At 35.9% G+C, this 23478-nt stretch overlaps 2 protein-coding genes across 3 annotated transcripts in view; one reads left to right on the forward strand and one right to left on the reverse strand.

Annotated features, from left to right (window-relative positions):
- Positions 1-9446, forward strand: abhd8b (abhydrolase domain containing 8b). 2 transcript variants are annotated; one of them, XM_055051337.1, is made up of 5 exons: positions 1-55; positions 3617-4420; positions 4554-4724; positions 5337-5553; positions 5952-9446. In XM_055051337.1, the coding sequence occupies exons 2-5, from the start codon at positions 3627-3629 to the stop codon at positions 6177-6179; spliced, it is 1410 nt and encodes a 469-aa protein (XP_054907312.1). In that variant the 5' UTR covers positions 1-55; positions 3617-3626; the 3' UTR covers positions 6180-9446. The 2 variants fall into 2 exon arrangements, with proteins under 2 accessions (XP_054907312.1, XP_054907319.1); XM_055051344.1 differs by lacking the exon at positions 1-55 and adding an exon at positions 3008-3024.
- ptprc (protein tyrosine phosphatase receptor type C) overlaps positions 9446-23478 on the reverse strand; it is a 21176-nt gene continuing 7143 nt past the window's right edge. The window contains 26 exon segments of the mRNA XM_055051358.1: positions 9446-10672; positions 11390-11525; positions 12114-12271; positions 12390-12512; positions 12626-12751; positions 12887-13023; positions 13733-13823; positions 14093-14242; positions 15638-15773; positions 16367-16524; positions 16626-16751; positions 16909-17006; positions 17096-17132; positions 17554-17630; positions 18042-18132; positions 18311-18420; positions 19905-19942; positions 20157-20265; positions 20373-20433; positions 20530-20735; positions 21491-21667; positions 21968-22111; positions 22229-22360; positions 22575-22688; positions 22784-23014; positions 23109-23372. Of these exon segments, the coding sequence (XP_054907333.1) occupies positions 10328-10672; positions 11390-11525; positions 12114-12271; positions 12390-12512; positions 12626-12751; positions 12887-13023; positions 13733-13823; positions 14093-14242; positions 15638-15773; positions 16367-16524; positions 16626-16751; positions 16909-17006; positions 17096-17132; positions 17554-17630; positions 18042-18132; positions 18311-18420; positions 19905-19942; positions 20157-20265; positions 20373-20433; positions 20530-20735; positions 21491-21667; positions 21968-22111; positions 22229-22360; positions 22575-22688; positions 22784-23014; positions 23109-23372 (3575 nt within the window). The 3' untranslated portion in view covers positions 9446-10327.

A 23478-nucleotide genomic window follows, 5' to 3' on the forward strand; every position in this document is an offset into this window, starting at 1 on the left:
GAAAGCGGCAGCAGTTTGATCATAGGAGGTTTTATGAGAAAGAGCCTTGATAAAGGTAAGCTTTCTCCTTCACTTTGGCGTAATTTTTTAAAATCAATATGTTTAGTTTTTGTTGTTTGAACTCAAGTGAAAGGTTCCTGCATTCAAACCAACCAGAGCTGCAGGCTACCTCAGACAGGCGGATTATTTAAATTTAATATTGCATTTTGATTTGGACAAACATTTTTAGATTGAAAGAGTGAAAATGTTCTGGAACTTGCCTCATTTTCTGCAACATAAAGCAGGGAGCCCTCTGTTCAAACGAGGTTCACTGTTTCAGGTGAATAGATGGAAAAATGCCAACCAAAGCAACAAAAACCCTGCAGCTCGGTTTTTAAAAACTAATTTATTTTCCAGTGAAGAGCATGCTTTCAATCCCACATTGTGTCAAGATGAACAATATGTTGTGTGTTCAAAGTTTTGGTCAAAGTATATTAGACATTATATTCCAGTTTTTATAATAGTAATAGTAATAATAATAATAATAATAATAATAATAATAATAATAATAATAATAATAATAAAAATAGATGCATGTCTGAACTTTAACTTAAATTTAAGCCAATTCAAGCAGGTTGAATTTGTTTATTACAAACATTACTGCAACAACTGGTAACACTAAAATAAGCAGTTTTTTTTAGATTTTATTTATTTATTTTAATAGTAAACAGGTCTATTAGTCCAAGTGATCTTTAATAAAAACTATATGCGTTTACAAACCAGGTCCACATTTATTTCACTCACAGGTTGCAGTCTGTGCTTATTTTCTGGACAGCATGTAGTAGTTGTGTGTAACATGTGCATTGTTATGTCATAATCTTTTACAGCCAATGACAACAGAGGCACTAAAACCTCAGTAAAACAAATGACAATCACCACATTGTTTAATTTTTTAATGAGGTTCATATGCTAAGTCACTACAATCATCAAAATAAAAAATAACCAAAAATGTTTCAATATTTTCTATGATTAAGGTTTTAAATTGCATTACTAATTGAACAGATGGTAATATGTTGATTGTATTAATCCATATCATATCCTTAAAATGCATTAGTGTAAGCAGCTGCTAATATTGATACAGTACATATTTATCCTCATAATTTTTCAAAAGTCTTCAGTTTTCTGTAAGATTGAAGTCTTTCACTTCCTAAATCGCATGTTTAAAGGAAGAAGGAAATTATGTATATTTCTCAGAATTAATCTAATCAGTGTCATACAAATCACACTAAAGTCCATTTTCTGAAGCACCAAAGACACAAACATGTTGTGTTGGTGCTGATTTGTTCTATTGTTGATTTCTGTTTTTTGTTGGAGGCGTTGCATGTTTGGAAAGTTATTCTCTCTGGTTTTGTACGCTGCAGCTGGACAGATTTTTGCTCTTGCTTTGATACTTGCAGTTAGCAGCTGTGGTTCTGGACAAAGAGGCCAGTTGGATTTTTTGTTTCTGATTCAGTTCTATGATTATGGTTCTTTACTTCCTCACCTCTCTGATCTACAAAACAAGAAAAAAATAAATAGAAAGTCTCTCTTACCTTGAGCATGACGCTCATGGGGAGGAAAACCAAAACTTTTCAGAACTTTGCAAAAAAAATTAGATGAGCACAGTGAATGAAATGTGGGAAACGAGGTATTTGTCTTTAATTAATCACCTCTTTGCTTACATTTTGATTAAATATTCAATGACTGTTTTCAAAGTGGGAGGAAAACATATCCTGTTATTTTTATTGAGCCCAGGATTCTGCAACATGTTGGTCCAGAATTACAAGTGAGTCTTTGGACTTTCCACAGTGGCTATTAAATGCTTTGGCTTAAAATGATAAAAAAAACAAAAAACAAAACAAACAAAAAAAAAAAAAAAAAAAAAACAAACAAACAAAAAAACCAAGTCTTGTTTTTAAATTCATATAAAATGAATAACTGTTTTTAACTTTTTCCATGGAATAATTTTCACAGGAAATAGACAATTAATATAATTAATATAAATGCACCAGTAATATTTATTTAAATGTATTTCTCTTGTTAGTCTGTGCAAATATCAACATCCCATAAAAGAAATGTAATATTTTAAAGCATAAACATAGAAATTAAAAGGTTGTTCTCTAAAGATTGCAGCCTTCATGTAATAGTTATTCAATAAAATTGTAAAAAAAGGAATAAATAAATAAATCATGGAATATTTTGTGCCTCTAAACAATATTTATTTTTCTGGACCCAAGACAGAATTGGCTTCTTGGATTGTAAAAGTTGCTGATCCCTGTCTGGACCAAACAGAGAGAGAAGAAACAACCCAAAAAAGTGAAAGGAAGTTATTTGTGTTTCTTGTGAAACAACCTTGCAAAACTCTTTTAGTGTGTTAGTTACAAATCCCTTTTCCACAAAGTCAGATCAATAAATCAATGTGGGTTTAGTTTGTTTATAGTTTGCGCGATTTAAAATGAAAAGATTCACAATCATAATTATACTTTTTTGTGATTTCAACCTCCAGATTCAGCGCTGTTAGGAAAGAAAAAAATGAACACTTGAGTCTTAATGGGATCAGGTATTTATAAGAGTTGCAGTGGAGGAGTGAGGGATGGAATCATCTATAACATTATTTTATCATTTATTAATATAAAACTGTCAGTAAGACAACAATTTGTTAACCTAAAGACCACAAACAGACAGCTGGATAAAACACCTATAAATTCCTGTAATAAATTTAAGTCATTTTTACCTCTCATTGTCAGTAAAACAGCATACACCGCTCCACACCCCTGTGCAGACTGGGGATCTGCAACTATGGCCACTGTAAATCAGCCAGCAAAGCAGAGGCTGCAACACATTGTGCCCAAAACAAAAGCAGCAGCAAATGGAATGGGGGTGTAAAAAGATGCAGAAACTGAAACAGCAGCAGGTGTGACTGTTTTTCATCAAGATGAGGTGGAGAGATTTGTTGTTTGGACTTAGAGTTTAATCCCCTCCACTGGGGAGGGGAGCAACGGGAAGGTAAGATAATGCCACCTGCATAGAGACTTGCAGACCTTACTGCTGCTGTAGTTGATAAACAACTGAATTAAACTAGTGGTTAGCTGCATTTCTTTAAAAATAAACTATTAAACCATTTGATCCATTGTATTACTAATACTGTTCTTAAGAGTCATTACAATTTCTGGACATTTACCATTCAGTTTCATTAACATTCTTTATTTGAACTTTATGAGTCTAGTTACTCCTGAAATGATCCAATCCTCTCTAATATCATCCAAAAGTAGCTGATTGGTTCCCCTGCAGCCCTTCAGTGGCCTGCACTGCTACAGAGGGATCACATGGTGGACAGCTTTAACTCAGCGAGCTATTACTGTCTGCAGCTATTAATATCGCCAAATGCTGCTGTAAGAAATGCGTAGAAAATCACAAAGGATTCAGTTATAAGTAGATACCTGAGTGGACTGTAAAAGGGCAAAGCTTAGCTAAGTTTAAGTTTAGCAAAGTCTTAAAAACAAACATATATATATGTAGTCTAATAATTAAGCTTAATGATAATTAAGCAGATAGTGCATGCCATCATGTTGTATTTCTGTGTCTGTTTTCCATCCAGACTGGCAGCCATGCTGACCAGCTTTATTGAAGGCCTCCTCTGCTGTCTCACCTCCAAACCGGCCAACACTGTGGTTCCCGTTGAAACCTCTGAGCCTGCAGATGGGTACGAGTTTGTGGAGGTGAAGCCAGGCCGCGTCCTGCGGGTTCGACACATCATCCCTGACAGACCGGCGGTGGAGGAGCCCTCGCTGGGTGGGATCGTGAGCTGCAAAAGAAAGATCACAGTCTACCGCAACGGACAGCTGTTCATTGAGAACTTGGGTGAGAGGGCGAGCGCGGAGCTGAAAACCTGCCAGAATGGAGAGACTGAACCCAACAGCATGGTGGAGGTTGAACTGACAGACTGTCGCAACTCTTCACCTCCCGTCAGCATCCCCGAGGCTCGGTCAGACTCTGTCACAGCTGGAAACAACGGGGCATCAGAAACCGGGTCAGCAGGAGAGGTCCCTGCTGCCGGACAGGCCGAGCAGCCCCAGCAACCCCGCAAGCGAAGGAGGAAGCCGAAGCGCATCGTGGTGATTGACTGTGAAAGGAGGATAGCAGCCTGTAAAGGAACACATTCAGATGTCGCCCTGTTCTTTATCCACGGGGTCGGAGGGTCACTGGATATCTGGGGGAGTCAGCTGGACTTCTTTTCCCGACTCGGGTACGAGGTGATCGCCCCGGATCTGGCAGGCCATGGAGCGAGCTCATCTCCACACATAGCTGCAGCGTACACCTTCTATGCCCTGGCGGAGGATATGAGACTAATCTTTAAGAGATATGCAAAGAAGAGGAACATCCTCATAGGACATTCATACGGGTATAATTCATGTTAACACATTTATATCAACCATAAATGGAAAAAATCATAACAGCTTCATTCTATTTAGCACATCACCACAAGATTACTATCTATTCTATATTATTACCCTCATTCTGTTCCTGTTTCCCAGCGTGTCTTTCTGTACCTTCCTCGCTCATGAGTTTCCAGACCAGATTCACAAAATGGTGATGATCAATGGTGGTGGTCCCACAGCGCTGGAGCCCAGCCTGTGCAGCATCTTCAACCTGCCCACCTGTGTGCTTCACTGCCTGTCCCCACTGCTAGCCTGGAGCTTTCTAAAGTAAGATACATTTTTATTCTGATTACAGACGTCAGGATTTTTGTCCTCAGTGAGTCACTTTGGATCACTTTTTGCAGACGACATCCCATAAGTACCATAAAGTTGACACAATCAATGCTACTACTGTGGTTTAGGCTGATCATGCACCTGGTGAAGGTGGAAAGGAGAGATTCTGTCAGGATTCTGGTGTGTGATTAACAGGTGGAAACTTTGACCAGAAGCTGGCTTAGTTTGAGCTGACATCTGCTGGCACAGAAGACAGACTAAACAAATCTGTTTGCAGGAAATTCTTGTACAATGACATTGCCATTGTCCTTTTCCTGCCATTTTCAAAACACAAACAGAATAATCTATCAATTTCTTCTTCATTTCAAGCAAAATAATTCTGCGAGGAGTATGAAAAATTTGGGTTTAGCTGAGGTGACAAGAGCAAAATGCAGCTAAAAAATCGGCCAAAGGTGGAAAAATAAAATCTATCACAAATAATCCTTCAGACATTGGGGAGCTTTAGACTTTAGACTTAATGCCAGAAAGTGGGTGATGCAGTGTTTGGCATCATTTGTTTTAATCTGTGTTTGTAACTTAGATAAATCTCTGCTTCTGCCTCTGCAGGGCGGGCTTCGCTCGGCAGGGATCCAGGGAGAAGCAGTTGCTGAAAGAGTACAATGCCTTCAATGTGTCGTCATTTGTGTTGCGTGCCATGATGAGCGGTCAGTACTGGCCTGAGGGGGACGAGGTTTATCACGCTGAGCTCACGGTGCCCATCCTGCTGGTTCACGGCATGCATGACAAGTTCGTCCCAGTAGAAGAGGACCAGCGCATGGCTGAGGTGAGGACTGACCGAGACAGCTAATCTCGTTGAGGTTGAGTTTTTAGTTTGGGTAAAAAAACAAGGACAAGATGAGAAAATGTTTGAATCAGTGAAATTGATATGATTATCCCAGAGGCAGACAAAGTCTCTCCAGATCAATTAGCTTGAGAAAGACTGAATGATTTGTACAAGACAACCAATTTATGAAGGTTTTAAAATATCACACACATCACATTTTACAAGACTGTATGGTAATCCATTATTAAACCGGTTTACAGAATAACTAGAACACAAATAAACTCTGGATTATTCTACACAAGTAAATTACTTTGCACCTAAAAAAATCTCATCCATAACAATCAGAAAGAGTCGTTTGAATTTGTATCACCACACCACCTTTTTGCTGTTTTTGTCAGATTCTTCTAATGGCGTTCCTGAAGGTCTTGGAGGACGGCAGTCACATGGTGATGCTGGAGTGTCCTGAAGCTGTCAACACACTTCTGCATGAGTTCTTCCTCTGGGAACCAGTCTCACTTTCACAGCCAAAGAAAGAGCCCAAAGCCCGTCCAGAGACCGCCAAACCTCAAACTGACAACATTTCTGAGCCCGTCACGGTCCGGCCTGCAACCGCCAGGCAAACCTAATCAAACTGAACAGAAACAGATGAACTGATGGAGGTTAAAACTGAAGCAGGGGTAAATGTAAAACGTGGCTCATCCACTTCCTGCAGAACAGAGCAGGTTTGAATGGGACAGAGGGACAAAGTGGACGATTCATCTGAGCTCCTCGGGATTACAGTTGGATTTGAGGAGGTGGGACACTCCTGTTCTGGTTTGGTTTCAGTTGCAGTTTGAAGAGAGCAAATTAAGTCAAAGATTGTTCCAATGTCAGCTCAAACATTGAACAGAGGATCATGTGGTTGTGCCTTTGAAAAACTTGAAAACAGTGGTGAAAATCAACCGAGATAAACAATGAAATGAAACTGGCAGGAGAGCAAATCAGATTCCGTCCGTCCATTCATTGTTTTGTCTGAGATCAGGTCACAGGGCTAACCCTCTCACCAGCAGCACTTTCCATCTCATTGGGAGTCCCAAAGTGTTTCCGTGCAAACTTGTGGTCTCCTCCCAGTTAGACGAGTCAAACAAAGAGAGGCAGGTTGGTCAGATGCCCAAATAACCTCAGCTGACTCCTTCCAACGCAGAGGGAAGAGAAGCACCTTGGTTCTGATTCCCTCCGGATGATGGAGGACCCATCTAATCTCTAAGCTGAGTACAGGCACCCTGCAGAGGAAGATGAGCTCAATCATTGAAGAATGTCTCAATCTATTTCTCAATAGACTTGGCAAGTGAGAGCGTTGCTTTTTGGATCACCTTTCATCTCCACAAGAAGAGCAGAACACAGATGAGGCCCCACTTCATCTATTAATTTCCCTCCCCATCCTGCAATCCTTGGTGAACATGACACCAAGAAACTTGAACTCTGCTGGAGGCAGATCAAATCCTGAACAGGATTTTGCCAGATAAGAGTCAAAGTTTGGACTTTTAGAATCAAACAATGATGCAAACTGCTGGAATCTGATTTTATTTTAGGATCAAAGTTTTTCTATTCGTGAAAATCTTTCTTTGTGTGTCTTTTTTTGTGTTAAATTATAAAATGATACATTTGTAAACTATACTGAGGAACATCACCATCAGAAACAAATTAGTGCTTGAATGTATGACCTCTGGCTGGATTATACCATGCAGTATTAAAGTCATTGTAGATAAAAGGAAACAAAAAACTGCAGATATTTTGAGAATAATTTCACATATTTAAAAGAAAAAAACTCAAATTTGAAAAAGTTGAAAGTTTGCAAAATTTTTTGGGGTTTTTAATTTTGTTTTCATTTGAACTGTTTAGCTGTTCCATGGTCTTAAGAAATGGGATAATTTGGTACCAGAACTTTTTACTCTGGTCCGGCGTGGTCTCAATAACCCCGCATACGTTTTCATTCGATTTTTTGTGTTCATGGTTTCAGGAACTGATGGTCCGATGGAATAAATCCATTCTTCTTCCCCGCCGTCTGACCGTGACATCTGCTGTGCTCCTCCTGAGTGTCGCTCTAATTTTTAACTTAATTTAAGAGAATATTCAAATATTTTCAATATAAATATTAAAGTTAAAATTTCAACTTTTTTGGTGAAAATTTTAGTTTATTTTATCTACATTAGCTGTAATACTCCTTCGTAGATTTTGAGCCTCATCTAGATGTAAATTTGAGCATCATTTCAGTATTTTTGTATTGTGCTCCAGGGTTTTATCAAAACAAATATGTTAGTGGTTGTTTGTAGTAGTTATTGATGTACGGTTCTGTAGAAAAAGATACTAGATGGTTATTCGATTATGTTCTCGCTAGCTGAAAATGGGATTAATGAATGCTGCTCAAGATAGGAGTGAAACTAAATCTGCTGTTTCTTGAGATGATGTTCATTCAACTATACATCACTAAATTTAACTAGCAAGTAAATCACCAGTATAAACAAATCATTTCTAAAACTATATGCTGATTCACTGAATGCTTAGGATACAAAGCAGGGAAAAACAATCCAGTTTTTTAGACAGTTTTAAAAATATTCTCTTAAGGCAAAGTCACCATATTGTTTCATTTATAAACTGTGTATTTAAACAAATGACTTCAAATTTCATGATAAATTGTGCACACTACAGAAATGTGTTTAAAAATTATACAATAGTGATGATTCAATTGGGTATTTTTTTTTTTTTTTTGTATTTGCACTTTTTTGATACAAGAAATAATTGTTTACAGTTAAATATGGATCATTTTATTAAACCTGTTATAGTTGCTTCCTCCTTTAGTTTCATATACAACACCAGTCGTGATTGTTGGCACCACTTAGTAGAGAATTAAAATAATTCCCATTTTTCTTTGGGGAATAAATCTGAGACACTGATGGCATTAAATGAGTCAGATGCATGTTATTATTTACAAAGGAAATGACCGCAAGAAAGTGGTTCAAGCCTAAGTGAAAGGTCATTTTCCTGGAACAATGTGTCGTCTTGGGTTCGCCAAGTTTCCATAAAAAGAAAATACTTTAAGACTTCAGTACATATTTTACAAGGGGTGCCAGAAATGGTGGAGAAAGCTGTGTCAAAGTCAGCACTGTACATTTTAGCAGCACTTATATTCACAAAACAATGCAAAATCATTCATATAGTGTATTTAAAGATAAAAATTTGAAGGTTTGGGAAGCATTTTTTAAGTTTAGATAATTACCTCTGATCAAAAGTATTTGTTTCCAAAATATTCACTATGGTAAAACATAAAACATGCTCTTGTTATTGTATTTAAAGTTCACAGTTGCATGTTTTTTTTTTATGCTTACCAGCCAAAACAGACTTAACAGACTTTTGACAGACTTAAACCCTTCGAGGCAAAATGTGATCAAAAACCAAGATCTTACCCACACAGGGTCTGCATCAGTTTTTCTAAGAGTTTAGATGAGCATTTCTGTTTTATCTCCTTTCACATGAAACTTCTTCTTGTTATTTGTGCTACAGTAATTTGCTTGTATTTTTGCAATTTTTGAAATGTAGTTTTTGGTGTGTTTAGTTATAGAAAGTGCTTTTATATTGCCATTTTTCAAGTTTATTTAGAGCTTTGATTGAATTTTTGAGCTGATATTTTATTTAATATGCAACTTTAATCAGAAAAAAACATGCAGCTCTTTGATTCTTGTGCAAAATTGAAGGAAACACTTTTCTCTTGTGTCTTAAATGTAATAATTTGCCTTTAACAGTCACAAACTGATTACAAAAAGTAATATTCATCAAAGAATGCATGTCATGTTTTGTAGGATTTTTTTTCTTGTTTTTTACAATTTCTTCTGACCGTAAAATAAATTTTTGTCACATTTGTGTGGGATTCCTCCATGAAATTAACAATCTCATTCACAAACAGATGTGAAAGTTTTACCACATCTTTACTGATATTAAATTCTTTGTAAAGGTCAAAATCCAAAGAATAGTTCTGTTGTTTTCAGGACTGTAAACAGTCATTTTTTCAAGTACAACTTTATGATTTATTGTTGATGTTTGCAAGCAAAGTTTTTTCATGCTCCAAAAAATATTTGTATACTTCATGACACCCAAAAGATTTTAATAAAATATTGTTTATTTCTGCTGGCAGAGAGGATATAGCAATTTTTTCAGTATAGCAAAGATATCAGAAATAATTAAACATGTCTCTTTGAGAACAAGTGAGAAATATGTTTTGGAAATCATTAATACTATAATAATAAGCAAGTCTGCATAAATAAAACATTTTTCAATGTATTTCAGAAAGGAAATACAGTAGTAAATAATGAAATTTGAACTTAACAGCTAAATTTTTGCGATATGGCAGATGTACAACATGTAAAGGTCGGCTGCAGAGTGTGAAAATAACGAGAAACTAAAATATAAACTAAATTTAACCTTACACAAACTTAGAGTACCAAACAAAAAAGCTCATCTACTGTGTATTTAAACGTCATCTTGATCCATAGTTTGACAACAGCAGTTCTATTACCTTTGCCAGCAGGAAAAATAACCTTTTGCTCAGAAACTTTATAACTTATAGAAGTTCAAAATATGAACGTATTTAATCTAATTCTTTCTAATTTTCACTCACCATCTCATACTGAGTTAAATCTTTACACTGTTTATACATTCAGAATGTATCTTTTTTTATTTATTTATTTTTTATAAAAGCATAAAACTAAAGTATTAGGAATAAATGTGTCCCCTCATCATCTCAGACCTCCACAGTGTCTGTGGGGCCGTTGCTGGTTTCCTCCTGTGGTGTGGACTGTTGGGGGGAGCTGGACTCCTTTGCAGCTTCCTCTTCTTCTTTCTTTTCCTTTTCACTCTGAGCCACCAGAGGAGTGCTCTCTGCCTCCGCCTGCTGGTTGCTGCTGGTAGTGCTGGCTGGCTCCTCTGCCTTCTTCTCTTCTGGCTGCTTTTCTGCTTCTGCTTCTCCGGCTTTGGTTTCGTTAACAATTTCAACACTGGCGACGGCTGTACTCTTGACTTGTTTCACTTCCCCGTTCTGGACGGGGAAGGCGCCCTCTAGAGCCTTGTAAAGGAACTGGTACTGCTCCTGAAAGTGATATGGATGAATTTTACTGGAAAAGAAACTTATCAAGAGTCACAATGGTGCAATTATGACAAAACAGATAATTAGTGAAAAAGTCATCTATGTGTCATACATTAAAATCAAATCAAAATGTCTGAACTTATCATTTCAATTGATATTACACTGAATATTTTAATTCTAGTTCATATTATGATGGTTTTATTGCTGCAAATTCTTACCAGGACACTTTTTGAAGCTGAGAATATTTTTGTTTTAGTAAAACATCCAAAGCAAATATACACCTTTGATTATAAAGGTTTAGTTTGGAGATGTGATTTAAAAAAATAACGATGAAGCAGTAGCTAGAAATGTTCCATCTGTTAAAGTGAGATCATTTGTAAGATTATTTAAAAACATAACATAAATTTGAAGAAACTAATATGCAATCAAACAAGTCACGCATCCTGCTGCAAACTGCTTTGGCAAACTGCTTTGGCAAACTTTTAAACAAATAAAAATATTACAATGGTTTTGTTAGGGGGTAAATGCTATTTATTTATTTCAGTCATTTATTTTTTTAAATGTCATATATTTATTGCCATTGTAGATCATATTGGCAATAGCATTTTGAAGTTTTAAGTAATGCTTATAAATTGAATTTTACTAATAAATAACCAGCACAAATAAAGTAATATCTCTTCTGATGTTGCTACATTAGAAGAGTGAAAAATGTGTTTGTACCAGGCTAGGGATCATCCCCTTCCTGTCCTTGCGTAGAGTTTTGACCACTTGGAAAACATCAACCAGCTTCTCAGTCTGAGCGCTGTCCAGCAGATTCCACAAACCACAGAAAATTCCCGAACGTGTCGATCCGTCACTGAGGAGATGAAGAACATAAATTAAAAAAGCTGCTGGTCAATGTCTCATCTGAACCCTGCAATCTTTCTCTCCTCTGGTGAATTATGTGCAAACTAAAGTCTAGATAAAGAGCTTTTAAATCATGCTGTAAGCTGCTGGTTTGTTACGTCTCCATGCTATTGATCTCTATGTTTCACCTGCCTTTATCAATCTTACTCAACAAATCAGGAAATAAATATTCACTTCATGAACTCTAATTTATCTACTAGCATTTTTCTTTTTGATTTCATAATTTGTTTTCTATATAATTCACAATTCTGCAACCTGTCCAGGTTGTAATCTGCCTTGTTAGCTGGAGATGGGCACAAGCGCCCCTCCTGACCCCACTAGGGACAAGGTTGTTAGAAAATGGATGGATGGATATTTCACAACTAAAACTGAAATTAATAACATGAGCTTTATGGCTCATGTTACAAAGAAAAGTTGTAAAAGTTATGATTTATGATGTTTAAATTTGTCTTCACAAAGAAATCAAAGCATTTATGAGATTACTGCTTAAATTAGCTTTATGTTTTTATCAATAATATCTCATTACTGGCTGCCTTACGTGCAGTGGATGAGAATCGGCATCCTCTGGGATTTGCTGCCGACGCAGCTGCGTTTTACTTCCTTTGCCATATCTATGAGTTCCTGCGGTTTCTCTGGCAGATCTGTGCCCTCCCACTTCAGGAACTGGAAATGTTTCACCTGCCGACTATCTTTTCGCTGTTGACAGAGTTGTTTTTATTAAGCAGACACATAAAACCATGCCTATGGGTAAAATCACTGCATCAAACTGGTAAATATGAAAAATGACAGTCATAAAGTCCAGCTCTGGTGTTACCTTGACATGTTGGACCAACATGGTGCGGGAGATGAAAACTGGAGTAATTTCTGTACTTGAAACTTCTACCTCAAAATCTCCAAACGCCTTCTTTTCTTTTCCCCAGTACAGAGAGTCACCATCCTATCAGCAGGTGAACAAGATAATTTACTCTAAATACTCTAAACATGTGCAAGACTTAGACTTAGAGAGACTTAGAGAGGATGCATGATAAGAAGTGGAAGAGGGGTTTTTACCTCTTTGTGCTCTGAAAGCATGACAATAGTGGATAATTTCTTCTGCCAAACCATCGCCCAGAAGTCGATGAAAGTGTCTGGCAGCGGATCCTGGGCTGTGATCAGAGAACGAGATCCCCAGTAACCCTGCAAGAAAACAGATTAACAACGGTCAAGTTCAAACAATCAGAAAGTGAAACCGGAACTGAGATAATCAGCCCTCCTTCTGTTTTTAAATCTAAAAAAACCTCAATATTTCTATAGGTGAGAATAATAGCATACATTAACGTGGGAGGCATTGATGTATCGAGAGGAGTCTTCGTCTTCTTCATCTGACGAGTCCTCCATCTCTTCATCATCAACTTCGCTGTCCTGACTGTTGTCTTCTACTGTCTTGAGTAAAACTCGGTTGTAGTCATCTGGAGACGGGAGGTTTAGAGAAGGACGTTGAGACACAAGAAAAACGGATAAAAACAAATAATTTTGAAGAAACACAACCAAGAGTAGAATATTATGTCTTCCTAGTTAACTCAGGTTGCTTTTGATAGTGGCTTTCAGCTCATCTGTTGGCTTTGGGATGATTTATCATTTATCAGTTCAGGTCAGACCAGTTTGCTGGCCAGTCCAACACAGTAAAGCTCTGACTCCAGCTGCTGTCCACACCTGGTGAGCTCTCACAAACTTTTTAATCGACTTTGCTTCACTATCCTATGAATGCTGAACTTATCCCATTTGACGGTCCATCCTTTCTTTATCTGTACTTTTTCCTTCCACTCAACTTTTCATTAATATGAGTGGATGTAGCAAACTTAACAAACTTCTTTAGCAATGTTTTTGTGGCTTATCACCAGTGTGGAAGATGCCTGTGAGTGTGTGTTAGACTTCCAAATGACTGTGTCAGCGTTATTATAACAAAAAGCTGTTTTAGTCTACAGTATATCATAAGAACATTTTCCGAGAAACGCCTGTATGTCAAGCTTTATCAAAACCAACTCTTCAAATATATTAATAAGTGTGTTTTGAATGTATGTAACATCTGGGTTTCCCTTTTTTAATAATGTTTCTGAAACAAATACAATTTTTGAAGATATTCATATTTATTAAGATGCTCCTGTAGCAGATACTTACATGGGATAACAGATGAAGAACGATTCTTTTTCTTGTTTTCTTCTGTGGTCCCTATGTTGCAGGTCCTCCAGTTCTTAAAGGAAGGGAGTCGCTGAAATGCAACACAAAGATTTTTTTAAGTTGTTCGAAATAAAAAGTAATTTAAACTGAAATGTTTTCAATGTAGGTCCAAAAACAGACTGGAAAGAGATTAATGCAGACTTTTTAATTATGACAAAAGTTGTTTAATCAATACTTTCTTTATTTCAAAACAAAAAGTCATCTTATTTCACATAGGCCGACTTCTACAAAAATGGTTGTACTAGATCAATAAATAAACTTTAGATGAATAAATGTTTTAGAAATAAGAATGAAGCATACCTCAAACTCTTCTTCCATAAGCGTGGGTTCGCTGTCGGAGTTTTTCTGTCTGAGCGTGCTCAGTGTGCTGTGCAGCTCCGACAGAGAGATCTCTGTCTCTCCAAACTGGTTGTGCTCCAGTAAGGCCTGGTGGATCAGGATGTACTGGGACTGCAGATGACACAATCAACCACATTAACCCCAGAATAACAGGGAACAACCAAAACATTTATTGATTTACCAGATTTATTCCTTTTATTAATCTGAGGTGTTTCTTTTTTTTGTTTTTTTTGTTTTTTGCACTGTTGGTTTCACTTTGAAACACGCCGTCAAACATCAAAATGGCTGACTCACCCATGTGATATCAGTAATCATTTCTTTCTTAGGAAGAAAAAAATTATTACTGATATCAGGAAGCTAGAGCACATAACACCAGTTTTAAAATCCCTCCACTGGCTCCCTCAACAGCGTGAAAAATAGCAGCTCTCTGTGGTCGGCTTGTTGCAAGTCATTGCTAAAAACACGCTCAGCGAGGCTCTGTGGCTTCACACAACTCAGGAAGCACCGAAAAGCCATTTCTAAATGCCTTCAAGTTCCGGTGGCAACAGTAAAAACACAAAATGGTTCACAGAATGAAACATCTATGAGGATGTTGGAGAAGTTTTACACGTGACTGATGGTGTGAGACATGAAAAAAGACCAAGATCAAGTCTTATCCTAGAGAAAACGAACTACTCCAGTAGCAGCATCTCAAAGCAAAGAGTCAAACGGACTCAGCATAATGCTGGACTCCAAGATGACCGACTGAAGAGGAAAATACTTCTGAGAGTGAGGCACACAAAGACGGCTCAGCTTTTATCTTTTCTGATGTTCTGCTTTGTGGTCAGAAAATATAAAAAGGGAATTGCTTTGACACAATGTTGTATTCTTCATTTGGTACAAAAAAGCAGAAACATTCAAACCAGAGAAAAATCCCCAACTATTATGGTGATAACACAAAAATGTTGTTTTTTTTTCAGCTAATGAGACCTGATCAAAGTTATGGACATAAAAAATACCAGACCAAGACGACAACGTCAGGCAATGTGCAATTTAAATTTAAATATTGCAGTAATATTTGACATTAGCTCCAAACATCTATATTTTTTAATTCAGAGGTATAAGAATAAAAGGGGATGAATACATAGATATACCACTTATTTGCAAAAATTCCCATAAAAATATACATAAAGTTGTGTTTGTAGAGCGGAAAAGTACTGTTTGTACTGTTTTACATGTAAACAAAAGCATTTTCATTTTCTAATTCGGATATTTGTGGGCAACATATTATTCCTTGTTCTGTCCCTGCATGTATAATAAATGCCATAAAATGTGTTAGATTGAATGTATTTTTTATTTATTGTTTCTTGGTTTCCAAATACATTAAATCTTTTTTCTAACTTGTTTTGTGTGTAATTTATTTGGATTTTATGGCTCTGTTATCTTCTATTTTACCAACACCAGCGGTTTGCTCAGTTTATTTTTAACTATGCTTCACGATGATTGGATGCGATCTACAGATCTTACCTCCACTTGGACCATGAGGCATCTTTGTCTCCGGAGTTGGACAACGTATCCGTAAATGTCCATCCTGCCCTCGGCCTCCAGACCCTCCATCATGGCGTCGATGCCGATGTAGGTGCCGGTTCTGCCGACTCCAGCGCTGCACAGAACAGGAAGTAACACTGCGTGTTTATTTTAAATATTACACTTTGTCTAAAGGTGCAATGGAGTAAATAAGAGTAAATAAGAGATGAGATTGGACCTGTCACAATAACAAATTTTGCTGCATGATAAATTGTAATTATTGAGATAAAGGATAATATTGTTTTGAGACCATCTCAAAAAACAATAAACTTTAATTTTGTAAAGAACACTGCAATGAAAGGATATTACAAATTAAATACAACAACCAAAAACAATAAATAAGAAGGAAATAAAAATACACTAATATAAAACCACCAATAAAATGGGTTATGAAGTGTCTGAAAACTAAATTTCCTTTCAAAAATTATTAATCCGTTTGGAAATTCGGGAGCTAATTTTAAATTCATCCTGGAACTAATTGATTCATTGATCATTGCGACAGATTTAGATGAGATCATTGGTCCCAGTCCTTTTCAAACTAAAAATATGAAAGCAACAAAATTCAACAAACTGAGCGACAATTGAATCAGGTAGGCAAGAGAGGAAAACATCTGGAAGTAGATTTACAGCAAGAGAATATTCTAAATGAGCATTTGTTGCTCTACATGCCTGCAGTGGACGACGATGGGGCCGCTGAAGACGTTCTTGAAAGCGTTGACCCGCCGCCTCAGCTTCAGGAGGAGGTGCGGTTCTCCTGGGACGCCGTGGTCGGGCCAGCTCATGAACTGGATGTGAGTCACTTCCCTCTCCAGGTTCTTCTCTCTCTTCTGAAAAGTCAAACACAAACAGCTGTATGAACACCTCCACCCAGCTCTGCTGTGAGATTATGATGTATTGTTCCTTTCTCAGTGTCTGAACACAGACTCACGTTAGTCAGGCTCAGATGGCGGATGGTGTAATCTGGGCAATGTTCTTCTGAGGTCAGCTTCACTATGAACTCCTCGAAGATCTCAGTTTCTCTATCAGGAGAAGGCCAGTACTGAGCACACTTGATCTGCAAAACAACCGACATTAGAAGGGTAAATATATAAAGTTTATACATTTTGCAAGAGATGAAACGTGTCACCATTGTCAATTATTTATCTCAAAGTTAAACATTTCAGGAAAGATTTTGAGAATTAGTTCAACATCCTGCAGTTTGAGGTTCTCACCCTGTTTCCTTCTTCACAGCGAGTCACCATGACAATAATGGAGGTCTGCTGCTCCCAGACCATCCTCCAGAAATCACTCACAGTTTCATCCTTTGGTCCTGCAAGAAACACGCAGAAACACAGAATGAGACGTGTTACACTCTGTGTAACACTCTGTGGCTAAAACCAGAGGAAAATAAGACTTTACCTTGAGCTGCAATGTATTTTTTTTGTTCCTTGTAACCCTGCAGGACAAACAACATTGTAGTTACAAATAAAAATAAAATTGTTTGAGTAGAGTATTTTTTTTTCTCTTGTAGAAATTAGTGATGTTACAAAAATAATTCATACCTAAATTTTGATTTAAATTTACTTCATTTAGGCAATGCATTAATTTAGAGAAAATGCCTGTTTTTATCTTTTTTTAAAATCACAATTACTTTTTTCTTTTGTTACTCTATTAAAAAGTAAAAAGTAAAATCTTTCCAGCAATTAAAACTTTGTTATAACTGCTGACCAGCTTTATGTGTGTTTCCAAGATTTGAGTTGTTCTCTCTGCTGCTCCGAACTCTTAGTCTTAATTTCATTCAGAAGAAACATGTTGGTAACAATATGTTTATCCCTAAATAAATATATGAGCCTGGATGTGTCTGAGGTTCAACGTACGTCAATGAAGCTGGCGTTAATATAGTCACATCCTGCTTCTCCGTTTCCTGTGGCCAGTTGGACGCGGTTATAATCGTCTAAATCAGAGCACAGAAAAAAAGAAATGAATTACATCACCCAGTAGATTTTAGTTCTTCATACCCACAGATAACAAAACTGATATATATATATAAAGTCAAAGTTTGAAGACTTGATGTAATCTGCTGCAGACAATAATAATCTGGAATAAACTGATGTAGCTTTGGACATTACAAGAATGATCAAATGACAGGCATACAACTCCTGCAAATATTTAAATACATCTGAATGAGTCAAGTTGAGTTTGGTCTCCCTGTTCTGAGATTTATGATGATGCTGCTCAACAATGCATGAAGTTATGAACGCTTCTTTAAATGAACTTCAATCTCACGGCCGAATTGTTAGAGCATGTTTGATATGTGTGAAGCAGCAGCGCAGCTCGCAGGCGTTGCATCATTTCTCTCACTCACATGGCAGGATGTCCACATAGCGGTTCTTTGGAGCGTTGCAGGCCTTCTTAGCTTCTTTCACTGTGTATCTTGAGAAGATTCTGGGAATGCTCTGCAAACAAAAACAAGTTTTAAGCATCTTTGAAACCACTCAACGCTTCAACATTCACACTTATTTTAGTTCCTTCATTCATTAAATTAGTAAATTATGCGCATATGTAGTTATATTTTGTGAGAAATTAGCTAGTTAGGTAATTATTACTATGTTTATCTAAGACAGAAGTTATTACCTGAAATTCTCCCAGGAAAAGCCTCCCTTCGTCTGCTAGCTTCCTTTTATAGGTTTCTAGCAGAAGTTCGGCTGGAATCGGTTCAACAGGGATCAAACTATCTTCATCATCTACAACAGAAAATGAGACAACATAAACATTAACAGAATTCAGCAACTTTTCGTCTGACACTTATCATAAGTAGATTGTGAAACTACCTTAAATTTCTTAGTGATTTAAACTGTATTATGACTTGTATAGGAGAGATTAATCAATGTGTTTTCTTTGGCATTTTTATTCGAACCTGTTTGTCACACAAAAAAGCATTTATTCAAAGTAAATAAATAAAGTGAACTCAGTCATCTCAGCTTCTCTGTTTTTCCTTAACTATTTCTCCATATTAGTTCACATTTTAACTTAGTTTGTACTGTATTGTACTGTATATTAAGGCTATTTGAGTCTTACATAATTTACTTAATCTGAAGCTAAAAGAGTGTGTCAAGGATTTTTATTGGACAAGTCAAAAAGTCATAAGTTTCATTTCATGTTCATACAAATATTTTCTGCTCTCATCTTGATTTCTATCATTTATTGGATGAGAAAACTATTAAAATGAAGATTTGACCTGATCCAAACAATCTGCAATTAAATGGAAATAAAAAAAAGTGTAGGATTGTTTCAGAACTAGAGGTATGAATTTCCATAACAAGCAACAATTGCATTAATATGGAAAACATATTGAGCCAACAGTAGATGTCTTAGCTGTGAGAATATTCATACTCATTGAACAATTTTAATTTAATATGGAAAGTATAAAAACTTCCTGTAGATTTTCATTTTTTTACAGCTTTAAAGAGGATTTTCAACTCCCAAAATGTCCATGCTGTTCAAACAGTTTATAATAGAAAAGGTTTTTGTGTTTCTGTGTATGTAATGTCCAACAAAAAACTGAGTTTGAAAAGAGAAACACTTGATGAAGAAAATCACAAAAGATGAAGAATATGTTTGAAATTTGGGGAATAATTCTGTCCCTTATTTGCTACTCCCTTATAAATCTAATTTTGTAATTGAAATCGTAAAATAACATATCTGTTGACATTCAGGCTGAGTGGGATAAATTAAGTTACACCTCCTGGAATCGGTAACCTGTTTTTAGTTACAATTATTGATTTTTAATGCAACAACATCCATGGGAAGATGGATGATGATGGATCCTAAATTAAAAAGGCTTTTCGTTTTGCAGCACTAGCAGCTTGGAATCTGTTTCAAGACAAACTTCATTGCTTCAAGGGTTTTTATAAAGCAATGAGCAGAAATGAAAATCTATATGCCATTGTTTAAATTTACTTTAGGTGAGTAGTTTTTATTCAATGACGTTAAAAATATATTTTTTGAAACTAATACTGTTGTCCTCTTGATCTCAAGGAGTTTTTGTTTAATAAAAGTCAAGAAGAAGAATAAAATAAGCAGCATGTGACAGTAACTGTAGGAAGTTTCAATTGCATGTGAACCTCGCTGCACTGACATAAAAGGAAGGATAAAAACACAGTTTATGAAACGTAAAAAGAAAAACTGAGTTAAGTGATAATGAATACAACTCATAAATAATACTCACTCCCTTGGGCAATTAGTGACATGTTTTCAGTCATATCACTGCAACGAAAAGACCAAAGACATGTTTCAAAGTAAAAGTCGGATGATAAAATGTGAACATGAAAATTGTTTTATAAACTAAATGCCATTATAACAATAAAAAATAATAGTTTGCTATAAAAAGTTTCTTAAAAGCCTATTTGAAAAAAATCCTCTACGGTCAAAACTGAACAAAGAGCAGAACCAGCCTGCTGAGAAAACAGAACATCCTTACTGGGACTTTCTGTGTTTCAACACGTAGATCTTATAGAGGACCAGGAGAAGAGCCACAGAGGTGATGATGATGAGGAAGACCAGAAATCCAATAAGAGCTTTGTCATTATCTAAAAAATGATGTTAAACATTGAAACTTTTAAGAAGAAATTTGTAGAAAATGCATTTGGAAAGTGTGAACATGTGAAAGAAAGCATGATTGAATAAAATGGTACGTACATCTAGTTAGCCTGTCTACTCAGAGGTGAGCTGATAAAATTTCTGTTGGAAGTAAACACCTGTAATAACAAAATGCTTCTTGTTAGGATTCAAAACATCCAAATTAAGTCCAGTAATAAAATCAGAGTTATGAACAGATCCTGGTTGTTACAAACCTTCACTGTGTAGGATGTTAAGTAGCTCAGATCTTTGAATTCAAAGTGACATGTTGTGTTAGACTTTCTGCTGCCAGCAACATCTTGAAGTTCTGCAATGAATTTTCTGTCTGGTCCATTAAAATCAATGTCCTTTAATGAACATCTCACTTCAATCTTATTGTTCTCTGTAACTTGAACGTCAAGGTTACGAGGTGGTTCTGGTACTGAAAGAAGAAGAGAGAGGATAAATATCAAGACAAACACATGGGGAGGAAAATCTTTTCTTCCTATAAAACCTGAAACCAAAACATGAAAATGATTTAAAAAGAAACACGACCAGGTTTGTAATTGACCAAACACTGAACAAAAATGTTAAAATATCTAACTTACTTTAACTAACCATGACACTGTAATGCAGATAGATTTATGTTAATATTTTATCTGCTGTCCAAATAAAAATATTAAGAGAACTCAACATCGCTGCTTTCTTTCTTTGTTATTTTACCAACCATATTTAATTTACCAACAAGGATTTCTCAATTATCCAGAACAAATTTATGAATTTATGGGTCTAAACTAACTTGTTATTGTTCTTGTCGACGCAGAACTTTACAATGATGGAATATGTTGAGACGCAGTTTGTGTTTTGAAAACAATTTGGCGTTTTTTGCATGGAAAACCATATGAAAGAATAATGACTTTCAATACTGTAATAATTCAACTGGATTGCAATAAAACTCATTTAAAATTATAACTGATTCTAGATTGACTGTGTCTAAATCCAAAAACTAAATTTCTGACTTAATTTGTTAAAAAAGAGTTGAATTTCCTAACAGATACATTTACTGTTTATACCTTTAGCCAAACAAAGCATAAAAACAAGAAATTCACACAGAAATTTATATCAAATTAATTTAAATCAGACAGTGTTTGGAGATTATATTATTATTTCAAAAAACATATTTTCTCGGTTACTTACTTCCAGGCTCAGTCTTTCCTTTAACTGTTGTTGCTCCAAAATCACCTTTTCCAGCGTAAATGTGTTTGACGTTACATCTGTAATCCCTGAATGGTTTAACTCCTTCCTCGAAGACACACTTTCTTCCTTCAGATTGATAAATCGTCTTTTCTGTAATTTTTTTATATTTTCCAGAACCTGTTTGTGTTTGGTTTGACAACAGCAGCTTGTTATAAAAGATCTTTATAATCTTAAAAATGATTATCATGTTGAAACAGAGTTTGGTCTGTTTCTCATGTCAAACATTAAATAAACATTTCCGTTAAAATCATCCTCAGATCAGTGATAGTTTAGAGTCACAGCTTCACTGATCACATCTGGTTGTTTTACACATTTTTATCTCCTCATGGAGTTTGTGTAAAATAGATTTATTTTAAGTGGAATTTGTGCTAATCCAAATGTAATAAACATTAAACTAAATCTATTTATTTCACTTGCCTTCCACATCTTGCTCACACTCGCAGTGATAATAGAGCAAACCCAGTTTGTCAAGAACATCTTGACATTTTTCACTCGTTGTTTTCCAGTTCAGCTTAATGGATGTACTGGTTGAACTGTTCTTCAGGTTGGTTACTGTAAAATCTGCAGCATAGAAAAGCAAAAACAATGAATGATGTCCTGATAGTGATTTTCTCTCTGTGTTGTTAGTATAATAACTTTGTTCTTATTTCCAGTGAAGTGCAGTAAATACCAACTCACCACAGTGAATGTTGAACTGGACAGGTGGAAGTGTCTTATTTATGGAGACATTGTTCCTCTTGATGTCACCAGTGCAGCTGTAGTTTGTGAACGGCTTCATGTCAGACGGTTCAACAGATTGATTGTTGATTTCTGAAGAAACACAAACATTTAGTCATTTCTGCAGCGGCTGCATATTAACACTGATCAGCTGTTTGATTTATTCTTTACATTTTGACACAATTTACAAAAAAAAAGTGTTAAAACATTTAGGAAAATATTTATCATGTATATTTAAGGCAGAATCTGTAGTTTTCTACTTTATATAGTTTTTTAATTGTTTTTTATAAATGTAGTTTTTACTCACCTGAACATTTATAATCAACACTGAGATTTTTGCAGCTTAATGGAAACTTTGGTTTTATCTCTGCAGGAAGTTTATCAGGTTTAGTCTGATTTATGTCATTTGGATCAATAAAATCTGAAGAATAAAAAAATACCAGTTTAGTGAAACTAATGTCACATCCACAGATTTGATAATCATATTAATTATTATTAATATGTTTTTGTTCATACCAACAGTGAAGGTTTCAGATTTGGTAAATGTGGCATTGGAGCAGTTTTCTGGGAACGTCAAAACTAAATCTGAACACATGTCGTCATAAACGTGTTTGAAACGATACGATCCATTCTTGAAATCTTCAATTGAAACTTTGTTGTTTTCTGATAGTAAAGAGTTGATGTTCCAACCACTTTGGTAACAGAAATATCCAGGAGGGCAGGATGCTTTTTTTATGTCTCGATCAGCTGAAACACAGAAACAATATTTGTCTCAGTTCTCACAGAATCTCATTTCAGTCAATAATAAAAGTAAAGATAAAATATGAAACATTTTACTCACTCATTCCAGTTGTTGTTGTTTTATTTTTGGTTGTGTTACAGGATATTTCTGTACCATTGGAGTCACTAAATGTGACTTTTAGCTCATATTCAGTGCACGGCTTCAGAAGTTTGATGTCATAAGTTGAGTTTTCACTGGTGTTAAAATCGCCTTTCCTTTCAAATAAATCTCCGATCTCAGCAACATATACGGTGAAGTTGTTAGGAGTAAAATCTGTCATCTGTATCTTCAGACCAAACTTGATCGTCTCAACACTGAAGGAACCTGCAAAGCAACAGTTTTACATCTGAGCTCAAATAAAACTTCAAGGTTCATTTCAAGCTGTTAGAATGAAATTAAAAAGCAAAACAATTTTTTTATTATACAATCT

This window comes from Poeciliopsis prolifica, unplaced genomic scaffold (genome assembly GCF_027474105.1).
Source record: "Poeciliopsis prolifica strain line A6 unplaced genomic scaffold, Auburn_PproV2 SCAFFOLD002, whole genome shotgun sequence".
In the NCBI taxonomy this organism is placed as follows: Eukaryota; Metazoa; Chordata; class Actinopteri; order Cyprinodontiformes; family Poeciliidae; genus Poeciliopsis; species Poeciliopsis prolifica.

Coding starts and splice junctions, on each gene's coding strand:
- abhd8b (XM_055051337.1), top strand. CDS start 3,627: ATGCTGACCAGCTTTATTGAAGGCCTCCTCTGCTGTCTCACCTCCAAA. Junction 4,421..4,553: donor CTCATAGGACATTCATACGG/GTATAATTCATG, acceptor CCTGTTTCCCAG/CGTGTCTTTCTGTACCTTCC. Junction 4,725..5,336: donor CTAGCCTGGAGCTTTCTAAA/GTAAGATACATT, acceptor CTGCCTCTGCAG/GGCGGGCTTCGCTCGGCAGG.